The 14,634-nt window shown below is 34.9% G+C and overlaps 2 protein-coding genes across 3 annotated transcripts in view; one reads left to right on the top strand and one right to left on the bottom strand.

Annotated features, from left to right (window-relative positions):
- LOC150078368 (M-phase inducer phosphatase-like) overlaps positions 1-5,210 on the bottom strand; it is a 311,872-nt gene extending 306,662 nt beyond the window's left edge. For both annotated transcript variants that reach the window (XM_090385423.1, XM_090385424.1), the window contains exon 1: positions 5,084-5,210. The gene's annotated coding sequence lies outside the window, so the exon portion shown is untranslated. The remainder of the gene's footprint in view (positions 1-5,083) is intronic.
- Positions 5,211-5,698: 488 nt separating this feature from the next.
- Positions 5,699-14,634, top strand: part of LOC150078367 (uncharacterized) — a 103,644-nt gene continuing 94,708 nt past the window's right edge. Inside the window, exon 1 of the mRNA XM_090384545.1 lies at positions 5,699-5,741. Within this exon, the coding sequence (XP_090240671.1) occupies positions 5,701-5,741 (41 nt within the window). The 5' untranslated portion in view covers positions 5,699-5,700. The remainder of the gene's footprint in view (positions 5,742-14,634) is intronic.

The following is a 14,634-nucleotide window of genomic DNA, read 5'->3' as shown; positions in this document are numbered from 1 at the left end:
CAAATTTTCAAACATGTACATATATTTGCTTATTATATATATATATATATATATATAACTACTGTTAAAACCATACTACATACATTCTGTAGTGCTAATTACTTCCATTTTCAGGTTTATTTCAAATTTGATGTGCTTCAACAGTGCACAAAATTTGAAACTACAGATCTTGCTTCCTGCAGGGTATCGACAGTGCATCTTGACAGAATAATGGTTTCAGTAATACTGTCTTTACTATGTGAAAACAATAAATCTTTTAAAAACAACTAGGGTAAGATGGTAGGTGGTTACTGAACTAATAGGACAAGGAAAAAACTAAAAAAAAAAGCCATCGTTGCTGTTGCTGTTTGCTTGGAGAGTGGCATGGTACTGGACATGCATGAATTATTCATGTGTTAAGCTCCCATGAATAATTCATGCATCAAAGCCATTAAAAAAAATCAATACAGAAACTTGAAGTAAAACTTTGATTATATTTAGGAAATATGGAATCGATTGAAAAAAAATTTTCGGATTTTTAATTGAAAAAATTTTTTGAGAGTCACCTGTCAAACACTACATTAAAAACATCCAGGATATAATGCCAGAGATCTGATCACTCTAGAAAACATTGGGATGCTTAAATACACAGACAGATTTTCCACAAAATCAATAGCCCTCTAGAAAGAACAGTCATCATCATCATCAGCCATTTTCAATCCACTGCAGGATGAAGGCCTCTCCAGCAACTTTCCAGTTCCTTCTGTTTTGAGCACTGGCCATCCATTTACTACTCAAAAACTCATGAATTTCATCTATCCATCTCCGCCTTTGTCTTCCAGGTTTTCTTCTAGCTCCTCTTGGGTACCATTCTGTTATTTTCTTAGTCCATCTGTCATCATGTCTTCGAGCTATGTGTCCTGCCCAAGACCATTTTAGTTCTTTAGTTTTGATAAGAATGTCCTTTACTTGAGTTTGCTGCCTAATCCATGTGTTTCTCTTCTTATCTAACAGTCTGATTCCCAATATAATTCGTTCCATTCTTCGCTGTGTAGTTCTCAGCTTCTCTTCCATTCTTTTGGTGAGTGCCCAAGTTTCACTTCCATAAGTCATGGTGGGGAGTATACATTGATTCATTATTTTACGTTTCAGACAAACTGGGATATTGCTCTTCAGTATGTGACTATATTTCCTGAATGCTATCCATCCAAAATTTATTCTTCTCTTGACTTCCAGCCATTTATCATTATTACAGCTGATAACTTGTCCCAGATAAGTATATGACTCCACCTTTTCAATTACTGCTCCTTCAATCATTATTTCCCTTTCCGTGGCATACTTGTTCATCATTACTTTTGTTTTAGCCATATTCATCTTTAGTCCAAAATCCTTACTAACTATGCATAACTGATTAAGATTTTCCTCTAATTCTTTGGGATCGTGGCTTATGACCACAATGTCATCTGCAAATCGTAAATGGTTTAGGTACTCTCCGTTCACATTGACTCCTTTCTGCGACCAGTCTAATCTTCTGAAAGCTTCCTCAAGGGCAGCAGTAAACAGCTTCGGAGATATTGTGTCTCCTTGTCGAACTCCTTTCTCGATTTTAAATTTGCTACTGTCTTTGTCTAGTCTAATAAAGGATGTAGCACTCTCATATATTTTCTTCAAAATCATAATATATGGAGTATCTATGCCTTGTCTTTCCAGTGCCCGAAACATTGCCTTATGCTGTATGGAGTCAAATGCCTTTTCATAATCCACAAATGCCAGGCATAATGGTGTTTTATATTCATTTGCTTTCTCCATTAGCTGTGAATTACGTGAAGGTGATCCATAGTTGAGAATCCTGTCCTAAAGCCAGCTTGCTCTTTCGGTTGATTCTCATCAAGTGTTCTTTCTAATCTGTTAGTAATGACTCTTGTGAACAACTTGTAGATGTGGGATAACAAGCTAATTGGTCAATAATTTCCAATTTCTGATTTATCTCCTTTCTTATGCAGCAAAACTATGATTGCATTATCCCACTGCTTAGACATCGCACCTTTTCTAATGCACTTTGTGAAGAGCCTTGCCAGTTTGTGTTATGTCTCTTCCTCCCAATTTTAACAACTCTACAGTAACTTCATCTTCCCCCGGGGCTTTCCGATTCTCCAATGCATGTTCTACCTCATCAGGAAGAATATCGGGTATGTCGTATGTGTTGCTACTTTGCAATCCATCTTCCCCACTGCTGGTAGTGGGGAAGTTTTCCCTTAATGCTTGTTCTACTTTTCTTGTGTTAAATCTTCTTATGTCCTCTCTGAGTCTCTTTCTAATGGCTTTGCATAACTCAGTATACTCAATTTTCTCCTTGTCAGTGTTTTTCTTGCTCTTCATTTGTCGTCTTTGGTTCATCATGACAAGTGTTTCTTGACTAATTTTTAGTTCTTTGGATTTCTGTTTCCCTATAGGTTTCTTGGGCTTTATCACTTTCAAAAAGTTGTAATATTCCTCGTCGATATCTTGGTCCTCAGCAGTCTGCAGAAGTTCATACTTGTTCTTAAGTTCCAGTACATACTGCTTTTTCTCCTCTTCTGTTATCTCAAAGACCTTTGTATTATTTACTCGAGTCAGTTTTTTCCTTTCCTTTCCTACATCTATATCAAGTGTACATCTTACCATTCTGTGATCACTTCCAACATTTACCTTATTCAGGACGGTAACATCAGTCACAATATATCTTCTGTTAGTGAGGATGAAGTCGATTTCATTAGTTGTTAATCCATTTGGACTCTTCCATGTCCACTTTCTGTTCACCCTTTTCTTGAAAAAAGTGTTCATTACTGACATTCCTTGAAATTCTGCAAATTCCACAAGTCTTTCACCTCTTTTATTTCTTTCACCAATTCCAAAATTTCCTATAGTTCCTCTTTCTGCGCTGTTTTGCCTTTTTCCAACCTTAGCATTGAAGTCCCCCATAATAATAGTGTAGTGGGTTTTCTGCTCATCTAGAAGACTCTGAATTTCAGTGTACATTTCTTCAACCTCTTCATCATCATGGCTCGATGTTGGTGCATAAATCATTATAATCTTTAGCTTGGAGCTCTTAGAAATCTTGAGTATTAGTCTTGACACCCTTGGTGATGTACTTTTGAATTCCAAAATGTTGTTTTTAAAATCTTTATGGACCAGAAACCCAACTCCACCTTCACTCCTTTCACTGTTTCCACAGGTGTACAGCAGATTTCCACTTGATAAACTTATAAGTGATTCATTTCTTCTTCTTGTTTCAGCCAATCCGGACAGTAACCAATCTCAACACATATATCAACAGCAGATAAAGGCAATACTACAGTTACTGTGGGCACCAAAGATTACATTGAAAAGGTCCACAACTTACTTCAAGGCACCAGCACATACAAATCATCATTTCATTATTTTTGAAGTCAACCTCACCATCCATATTAACAGGGAAGTGAAACAGAAACTGAAAGCATTACTGGACAAAGTTTAGTTGAAGAGCTACAAAACAAAATTCCAACAATTTGAAACCTCCATATCTGTTTGCCAACATAACAGTCCATAAATTTGGCTTTTCAGTTAGAAAACTGGGTTATTAACTGAACCTATTATTAGTGGAAGATATCACCTTGGATAAAAATTTTATCCAAATGACCAGCAAAGCTTCTCTCCCAATAGATCCTCTAAACGCACTCACCTAGTAAAAAGTTAAGACCTTATTTCCAAAATAAACAGCAGCATTCATACTGATCAGATGGAAATCCTGGTATCGTTTGATTTTGATTCCATATTTACCACCATACCTTTTGAAGAAGCAAATGCATGTCTACATCAATCTCAACAGCACATTTATCTCAGATGCCCAAAACCATTACTTGTAACAGATATCCTGGTACTAGAATCTGTTGCTATAAAATGGTTCAACTTTTCTTTGGATGAAGCCTATTTCTAAATATCAGGTCGAAGCACGGGACTTGTGAGGTGATCTGATTGAGTTGTATAAGGTCTTGAATGGTTTGAGCAGGCTCAATGCTGATGGGATACTTCCACTTGCTCAGACTAAGAACCTGAGCGGGCATAGGTTCAAATTGAAGATAGACAGTTGTAGAATAGATGTGCAGAAGTTTGCCTTTAGCCAGCAGGTAGTTGATAGCTTTAATAAATTTAAGGCTGAACTAGACAAACATTTGGAGTGACTGGTTGGGCAAAATGGGAAGTTTTTTTTGGCTCATGCGTGCTTGCTTTCTTGCATCATATGCCTCAACTAATGCTAAATCTTTAGATCGCCTATTGTTAATTATTACACAATATAATGTCAGAATTAAGAAAAATTTACATACTGTAATAACCTTTCTTGGAAGGGGGGGAGTTTATCATACAAAATAATAATAATAAATCAAAATTTAATAGTAAAACAAGAGGCCAGAACCAAGTGTTTAACCTTATCTCAAATATTTTATTCAGTGGTGCTAATTAAAGATAAACCTAATAAACTCAGTAAATACGTGCTGATCTCCATGCTGCTAATGTCTTGAAAAAAGAAGAAGAAAAAATATCAGGTCGAAGCACGGGACTTGTGACTTATAACACGGGACTTGTAACCTTGATACTAAACGGCTAATAACACAATTTTTAAAAAAAAGGAAAAATTCCCCATCCAGACACAGAAAAATATTAACCAGTACATTAAACATTAACAAAAACATTAGTACTTTGAACTTGACTAATTTCACATTTGTGGTTTGTCAGAAAGACCACTGCGAAGTTTTCTGATTATATTTGAAATGGTTTTAGCCGGGAAGAAAGAGATTTGTGGGTCATCTGGAGCTGCAATGAGAAAACGTTTAGTCCTTTCGCGTTCTACATTATTCCCCAGTACATTTGTTCAGTCAATAAAATGACCATCTTGATTTACTTTTAAAGTTTCATTATTTTAAGAAATTCATTAAATTGCCCTGAATCACTACTAAAATAGATCCCTTATCTAATAAACCCTACTGCATAATTTTCAATTCATTTTATAAATTTCAGAACATAAATGAAAAATGTCATAATAAAAATGAACTTATGCAATGTACAATGCCGCAACACTGGCACTTACCTATTAATAAGAATTATTTGTGAACAAATAAAGTTCGCCTGGATTAATAAATTATGAAGGGAAGCTGAAGCGAAGGATGAATAAAAAAATTACAATTCAAACCATCTTGAAAGCTTGCCTGAACACTAACCACACTTAAAATCTATCTAGTCTAATTTTAAAATAATGCGCCACTTGAAAGCCTAGTCTTCAAATCATCGTTTCCTTACGACTGATGACGTCATAGACTAACCCCATGGCTTTAAAAACGGGGATAAAACATTTTGTATAATTCAATTACAAAATTGTTAACTAAAATCTCATTCTAGTTAATGGCCCACACGATGATGCGTTTTCGATATTTTTATAAAATAAAATAAAATAAAATTAATAAAACCAGATCAATGATTAAGGCTTACCATAGCGCCACCTGTCTGAAACGTAATTGTTTGGCGCGAATTTACGATTCGATAGATATGGTGTGCTCTTTGATAAGTAGATATAATTTTGGGGCGCGCTCTTGAAAGTATATTTTATATTACTAAAGTGATATATTTAATTAATTCAGATTATATTGAATACATCTAATGATAAGAAATCATTGTGCATCGAATTTTTAAAGTCAACATAGTTGAATTATGGACATGGATCGCATTTTAACTAAACGGAAACAGATCGAGTAAGTAAGAACTTGCGCACATGTTACATTTTAAAGCAAATTTAAAGATCTCTGGTGTAACGTTATCACCAGTCATTTTGGGGTTTACAGCAAAAACCGCTTTAAATTATAACTTTATTATTCGATGCCATTTAGTGTTACCACATTTTAAACTTTAATATTAAAATGTAACATTATCACATTTTAAAACGTAATAAGTCAATCCCCCCCCCCCTTTTTATAAACATTATGTCTATGACAATGTTTATAAAAATAAAATTATAACTATATAATTAAAAAGCATATGTGTTAGGCGAACTTGATAAATTTTTTTTTCAATGACAGTGTGTTCTTTAAAGTTATTATTTTCTTTATCTGATACTTCGGTACCGCACCTACACAATATAAACTACTCATACACTACCGTTTTTTATGCAAAAGGTATACTGACTGTTTCGGAATATTTTAAGCAGGGCATAAAACAAATAATAAAACACCGACTGTAACACTTAAGTAATCGCTACAGGGATTCTCAAACTCTGCTGTGACCCTGTAAAACAGTTGTTTTCAACCGGGGTGCCGCGGCACCTTAGGGTGCTGCAACAGCATTCCAGGGGTGCCACGTAATTTGGGTTTAAGTTACTTTACTTAAACTTATTATTATTTTTTTAATTTATGTTTATCTCATTATCAAAAGGTATACAGTATCTTTTTAATTTTGTGGTGATCTATAATTGATGTTTACTTAATACCTCTATATAAAGAATAAAATTATTATATATATATATATATATATATATATAATTTTTATTATAAATTGTAATTTTGTTTATAGTTATATTATTGTAATAACTATCATACAACATATTTTTTTAATATTTTATATATATATATATATATATATATACATACACACACAGAGAATCGGATCTAACAGGCAGAAAATTGAGTAGGGGTGCCTTTATTAAAAAAAAAAAGGTCGAAAACCACTGCTGTAAAATAATAAATGAACTTTTGATGAACATCATCAGCCATTTTCAATCCACTGCAGGATGAAGGCCTCTCCAGCAACTTTCCAGTTCCTTCTGTTTTGTGCAATGGCCATCCATTTACTACCTTACTACCCACAAACTCATGAATTTCATCTATCCATCTCCGCCATTGTCTTCCAGGTTTTCTTCTAGCCCCTCTTGGGTACCATTCTGTTATTTTCTTAGTCCATCTGTCATCATGTCTTCGAGCTATGTGTCCTGCCCAAGACCATTTTAGTTCTTTAGTTTTGATAAGAATGTCCTTTACTTGAGTTTGCTGCTAATCCATGTGTTTCTCTTCTTATCTAACAGTCTGATTCCCAATATAATTCTTTCCATTCTTCGCTGTGTAGTTCTCAGCTTCTCTTCCATTTTTTTGGTGAGTGCCCAAGTTTCACTTCCATAAGTCATGGTGGTGGTGGTGGGGAGTATACATTGGTTCATTATTTTACGTTTCAGACAAACTGGGATATTGCTCTTCAGTATGTGACTATATTTCCTGAATGCTATCCATCCAAAATTTATTCTTCTCTTGACTTCCAGCCATTTATCATTATTACAGCTAATAACTTGTCCCAGATAAGTATATGACTCCACCTTTTCAATTACTGATCCTTCAATCATTGTCCCTTTCTGTGGCATTCTTATTCATCATTACTTTTGTTTTAGCCATATTCATCTTTAGTCCAAAATCCTTCTAACTGTGCATAACTGATTAAGATTTTCCTCTAATTCTTTGGGATCGTGGCTTATGACCACAATGTCATCTGCAAATCGTAAATGGTTTAGGTACTCTCCGTTCACATTGACTCCTCTCTGCGACCAGTCTAATCTATTGAAAGCTTCCTCAAGGGCAGCAGTAAACAGCTTCAGAGATATTGTCTCCTTGTCGAACTCCTTTCTCGATTTTAAGTTTCCTATTGTCTTTGTCTAGTCCAGTGCTTCTCAAAGTGGGCGATATCAATATTCCCCCCGGGGGCGTTTGAATTATCCATGGGGGCATTGGGCATGAAAGGGGACAGATGGAGCACCATCAATGATTGTACATCAACGATTGGCTGTTACAAGTGTTTTATGGCTTTTTCAAAAATGCTGTGCAAAATATTATTGCTGTTCATTGTGTCATTCACCATCAGCATTTAGTTACAAAAAAAACTTGGTGATCAACTGCACAATTCTCTACAAACTGTTATTATTGCTATAAAGAAAATTAAAACACATTCTTTGAATGATCGTATATTTCGAAAGCTTTGTGATCAAAAGAGTGAAGATTTTGAACGATTGCTATTTCACTCCGAGGTTCGGTGGCTGTTAAAAGGCAACTGTCGCAACAGATTTTATGAACTCTTTGATACTGTTGTCGAGTTTTTTGAAGATAGGAACAACGACCTTAGTAATGACCTCAAGAAAATGAAAGCTGATATTGCTTATTTTGCAGATTTATTTACTAGATTCAACTCAATGAACTTACATTTACAAGGACAAGATATAACTCTTATTAAGGCGAAAACTCAAATTTCAGCATTTATTTCAAAATTAAAGCTTTTTATGCGCAAAGTAGGACAACGTGAATTGTATCAATTTCCAAATCTGTTGGAAATAGAGAAAAAAGAAAAAATAGCTGATGAAACTACTAACTTTTTGTAATCATCTAGAAATGTTGCACAGAGATATGCAGGAAAGGTTCGAAGATCTCCTTAATTTGAAAATTCCAGATTGGGTTATAAATCCTTTTTTAAATAATGACGGTGAACGTTTTGTAGAAGAAGAATTGATTGAGTTACAAAATGAAGTTGAACTGAAGCCAAAATTTCAAAATTCATATCAGGAATGTTGGTTACAAAAGAAAATCCCTGACCATTATCCTGCATTGTGGGGAATTGTAAAAAAATTACTTATTTCTCTTCCAACATCATATCGAGTCGAAACCGGTTTCAGTGCTGTATCTCAATTGCTAACAAAACAAAGAAATTGTCTGGATGTTGTTAAACGTGGCAAGTTACTTCTACTTACAGGTATTAAACCTAATATTGATGAGCTAATAAATCTCCACCAAGCTCATCCATCTCATTAAATATTAAAATATAATTAACTATTTCCATTAATATTATGACTTATTTATGTAATTAACTTTAATTTTTATGACTTAATTTAAGTGACTATAACTGACTTTATTTATATAGTTATAATTTTTTACGAAGAAGGAATAAAGTGCAATAAATAGTTTTCTTTATAATTCACACACATACATGCAGGGCTGCATTTACGTTTTTGGAGGCAAAGAGACAAATATTCATTTCTGTTATTTAACTTTACTTTATATTGGTGGGCTAAAAAAAAAGCCCTGGCGACGGCTTTTTTTAGGGGCGGGGCGGTGATCCAAAAAAGTTTGAGAAGCACTGGTCTAGTCTAATAAAGGAGGTAGCGTTCTCATATATTTTATTCAAAATCATAATATATGGGGTATCTATGCCTTGTCTTTCCAGTGCCTGAAACATTGCCTTATGCTGTATGGAGTCAGATGCCTTTTCATAATCTACAAATGCCAGGCATAATGGTGTTTTATATTCATTTGCTTTCTCCATTAGCTGTGATATTTTGTGAAGGTGATCTATAGTTGAGAATCCTGTCCTAAAGCCAGCTTGCTTTTTTGGTTGATTCTCATCAAGTATTCTTTCTAATCTGTTAGTAATGACCCTTGTGAGCAACTTGTAGATGTAGGACACAAGCTAATCAAGTATTCTTTCTTAGTAATGACCCTTGTGAACAACTTGTAGATCTGGGATAAGTTTGAAGAACCCCCCCCCTCCCCATAAATAAAACTAATGTGATTTTGTTTGAGTTACAATAATTTAAAATAAAGTTTATTTTATAAATAATCTATAAATTAAAACTTTTATTTTATAGTAAAATAAATAAAATATATTTTATTTATTATAAATAAAATCTTATAATAAAATAAATAAAGAAGAAAACAGTCATATTTAAAACTCGAGGCAAAATTTTGCAATTCCTCCCCTTTAAGTTACTCACAAACCACAGTTTCAAAACATCTACTGTACCATAAAGTTTACTAATGCAAACACTTCAAAATGTGCAGTTGCTGAAATTTGTACAGAAACTGCATTTAATTTGGATATGCATAAATTGATAGGTCTGTGCATATCTCAAAAAGAAATTGGATCAGGACAAACTTCAGAATAACACACCCAGATTTAACAAAATTGCTGTGCAAAAACTTGTTCACTTGAATTTATTTATTTTATATTAACTTTCAAAGGCAGATGTGTGCCAATCCTGACATCAGCAAGCGTGATGAAAATTTGTGCTTTAAAGACGAATTGGGGAAATTAGCATTAGTAGAGACACAGGATGCAAGAAAGCAAGCTTATGCAGCATCAATTATTAGAAGGGATGGACAAATGAGGTGGTAAAAGTTTTTTTTTCTCCCCATGATGTTCTATTGATTTGCTTTCTGGCATCATTTCATTATTGCCAATAACACTAATATTAGTTTTTGTACCTTTTCTAGCTATACATAATTATGGGAAATGACTGCAAAAATTTTTTTCTCCAGTTGTAGGAAAGGATAAAGATGATATCACTATTTAGGTTACTCATTCCTTAGTTGATTGATAGAGCTTCTTAATGAACCGTTATTTGAAATTCGAAAAAAAAGAACGATAAAACCTTATTGTTATTATTAGTTTCTCCCATTTATTTTCGTTCGATATTTTGGACATATTATAATACACCACCGTGTTCAATTCAGTAAAAAAGCTAAAAATTAATTTTTTATATTAAAACCAAAAGGGGATTAAATAGACACCACGCGAATGCCCTTGCCACAATTGAAGGCAAGAGTGAGTGAAGGTTAAAATAGTGGAATGATTTATTTCTTTCACTTTGTATTTATTTTAATTTATGAGATTTGAATTCCATTCACGACATTAGTCATAGAAGAGTACAGTGCTATGCATTTGTTCAAATCATAGAATTAATATTCCAATATGAAAGTTCATTGATTTTTCCTTTTCTTTAATTTTGAAGTCCGTCTTCTCTTTGTGATCATAAATAGAATAATAGTAATACAGCTTAACTGAAGGTACTCACCTCAAATAATCTGCTTAGTTGTATGGTGTTTAAGGCAAAGTTGTGGAAATTCAATTAAATCACATAGAAATGGAATTTAAAAATAAATAGAGTAGGGATTATTAAAACCTGTAATTAAATTTAAAATTTGCCCAAGGAAGAGGTGCACCACCTCGTCTCAGGTTGTCCTATATAAAATGTTGAAATTATGAAGAACTTAGTTCTTCTCTTTCTTGGTGATTCCCTTCTACTTCTGACACACACACTCATTTTTTTTTTTTTTTTTTTTTTTTCTTCTTTCTTTGGCTGGTGCAGCAAAAGCCTCAAGCTTCCTTGCACCATATGGCTAATTATAATAATAATAATTACCCTAGGGACAAAGGTCTTTTCATTTATTTTTTTTGTTGTATTTTATTTATGAATATATATATATATTTTTTATTATATAATATATATATACTTTTTTTTTTTTTTTTTTTTTCACTCTATATACTATTGTAAACCTCTCTCTCTTCTATTTCATGGGAGGTCTATCTCTTCCCCTTATCTTCTATCCAACCTTCCCATCCCTTCCAATCCCCATACTTCAATTCTCAAATTCTTATCCCCACTTCCTTTCCCTTGGGGCTCCCAGGCTTGCCTGATAGCCCCAGTAAGAGTCTCAACTAGAAAGTGGACCCTGGCATGCCTCCTCGTGGCCAAGGTTGGGAGTCAGGGGACCCGGTGTCCCCTACCCCCCTGGCTGAAAAGTCGCCACTGCTGGCACTCAACATAACAAGACACATACTTACACACCTACATACATACACTTGCCGGCCTTCACCTTTTCAGATGCTACAGCGGCATGTAGGGGAAACCCTGGAGACCGCAATTGAAGCAAACACACCTGGACCTATTGACTGACTTCGGTTTAGTGTCTACTGGCTTATGTTTGTCCATACCCATCTATGGACAAATTCAGTGGAAAAGTTTGATGAAACTCAACAGTTGCTCTTGACCTTTCAAAGGCTTTTGATCATGTTTTGACATAAAGGTCTTCTAAATAAGCTTCCATCTTATGGATTGCCAGCTGTTTTTGTAATTGGGTATCCAGTTTTCTCTCTGACACATTCACTGTGTATGATGGCAGACAGCTCTCCCTCTTTTCTAACTCTTCCACTAATGCTGTTTTGTGTATCCCCAAGGTTCAGTTCTTTCTCCCACTCTTTTCCTTTTCTATATTAATGACTTTCTTCCATTGACTGGAAATCCTATCCATACTTTGCTGATGATAGCACATTGCATTCCACCTTCCAGTTTGATATAAATTTCCCTGCACAAACATTTTCAACTTCTCGAAAATCCACTACCAAATCCTTAAATGCTGAACTCCAGGTAATTCTCCAGTGGGGCCAGATAACTTAATTTCAGTCCTGTCTTATATCTTGCAAAAAGGATTCATCTGCTTCGATGCTTATCTGACACTCAGATTTCTAGACAAGATCACATCTCTCTATTAGGATTACCCTAATTTTTAATCTCTCTCTCTCTCTCTCTCTCTCTCTCTCTCTCTCTCTGCATAAGCATATTGCAAACATTGCTTCCTCTGCATCTAAATAACTAGGTTTTCTCTTTTGCTCTTTGTATTCTTTTAAACTGCTGCTCACTCTGAACAAACCTCAAATCTGCCCTATTATGGAATTTTTTTTTGATATCTGGGCAGTGCTCCCACAACCTCTCAAGTTTCAGGACTTCATTCAAGTGATGGCAGTCAGGTTAATAAATTACCTCTCTTACTCATGCACATTCTGTTTCTGCTTTATGCCTTGTCTTTAGATACTTCCACGGGCACTCTTCTTCTAATTTGGCTTCTATAATTCTCCTTCTCTTTTCCAAATGAGTTCAAACACATACTGCAACCAGCCATATTCCTTTTACTTTCTAACTTCAAACCCACAGAACCAACTTTTCTTTTCCTCATTTATTCCTTTGACTTCCATTTTTTGTAACCAACTACCTTCACATGTATTTTCCTGAAAAATTGTAACCTACAGAGATTCAAGTCTAAAGTCAACACGTATCTTCTTTCACTTTCTTAACTTCAATCCACACTGTACTAAGTATTATAGTTTCTAATATCTTTCTTTTATGGGGTTTTCATAAGAAAAAAATGTTACTTTGATGACAGTATGGCTATATATCACCATCTGGTGACATATTGCCCTCTTTATTACTGAAGAGGGGGTATTATAGTAGAGTCATCCACAGGATGCTGATCACTGCTCTAATACTCCCCTCTTCAGTAATAAAGATAACCAATCACATGGCACCCTGGCCATGTGATTGGTTATCCAATTGCACCTTGGCCTAATGTTCTGGTTCAAGAGCCTTGAACTGAAATATCGAACCAGGGTGCAATTAGATAACCTGTACTTCCACTACATAAAAATTAAAGAAGTAAAACCATTTAGCAAAAAATTAAAAGCCTCTACTTATCTCAGCTCACACCAAGCACTAACCCAGATCAAAAAGCACATGACCTAAACGAACTTGTTCTTGCAGGAAGTATAATGCAGCTGCCAGATAAACAGTACTCATCCTGTAAATCGGAATCCCCATTTGGCCACTTTGCACTCTAATTCTTCCATTCTACATATCGCTAATAGCTTGCTTCAATCAAAGCCTTATTAGGCCTCAACTACATCTGCCAAAAGCTATCTGGCTCAACACCACCATGGACTACACCTCTTCCTATAGTTATGACAGTGAACATTTTGCAGAATCACACATCATGCCCAGTTCCTTTTATGAGGTGATATCCCCCTTCTGTCCCACATGCTGATGCTCTTGATATCAGAAAGAGATGCCTATTCCAGCCAGGATTTTATACAGAAACTCTCCCTACCCTCTACATAAGATTGATGTATCAGAATGCATGAAGCAGCTTGATTCTGTCAAATACTCCTCCCTGGCAACGTTGATATGCATCACTAAGGCCTGGCTCAATCTTATCAGAAGTTTTCTCAGTTTCTGTCTCAACTGGTTATATTTCCCTTTTCATATCAAGAGATTCAAAAAGTAATGGACCAAGCATCTTCAGATCATCACTATTTAGTCATGTATGCATTTATTCAAACACCAGGTGTGAAACTTGATCTGCTACTCTTGCTCAGCACAGTACGCTCATTGATCTTGTAGTTTGAGGCATTGTGGACCTTGTAGATCCACAATGCCTCAAACTGGATTATGAGCTGGCTTTACTTATCAGCCTATCACAAAGACCTGGCTCGATCTTATCAGAAGTTTTCTCAGTTGCTGTCTCCACTGGTTATATTTTCCTTTTCGTAATAAGAAATTCGAGACGTAATGGACCAAGCATCTTCAGATCATCACTATTTATTTAGTTGTGTGCATTTATTCAAACACCAGCTGTGAAACTTTATCTGCTACTCTTGCAGTGGTGGATTATGCATTTGAGGAGCCCGAGGTGCAAACAAAGTTTGGGAGCCCACCTAAAATTTTAAAATATGGAAATTTCAATGAATAAATACAAGGCATGAATTTTTATTTAAACTTTTTATTTCTATAATAAGAAAATTAGAACAAAAACTAATCTGTGCCGACCTGTACATGTTATTGCCTGCAAACACTGCATGCAGTTCACCACTTGCCGGTGAGCGATACACGGTATGTGTGCATAGCTCAATCACTATGTGTCGTTTTTAATTTTCATATAAATAAAATCTTCGTGTAAGTTAAAGCTTTACAATGAAATAATAATTTTTTTATCAGTGTGGGGGGGGCCTGGGGTG

The sequence above is a fragment of the Mastigoproctus giganteus genome, chromosome 11, assembly GCF_048544385.1.
Source record: "Mastigoproctus giganteus isolate SK-2022 chromosome 11, ASM4854438v1, whole genome shotgun sequence".
Lineage (NCBI taxonomy): Eukaryota > Metazoa > Arthropoda > Arachnida > Uropygi > Thelyphonidae > Mastigoproctus > Mastigoproctus giganteus.
This window is presented reverse-complemented; position numbering and strand designations above follow the sequence as displayed.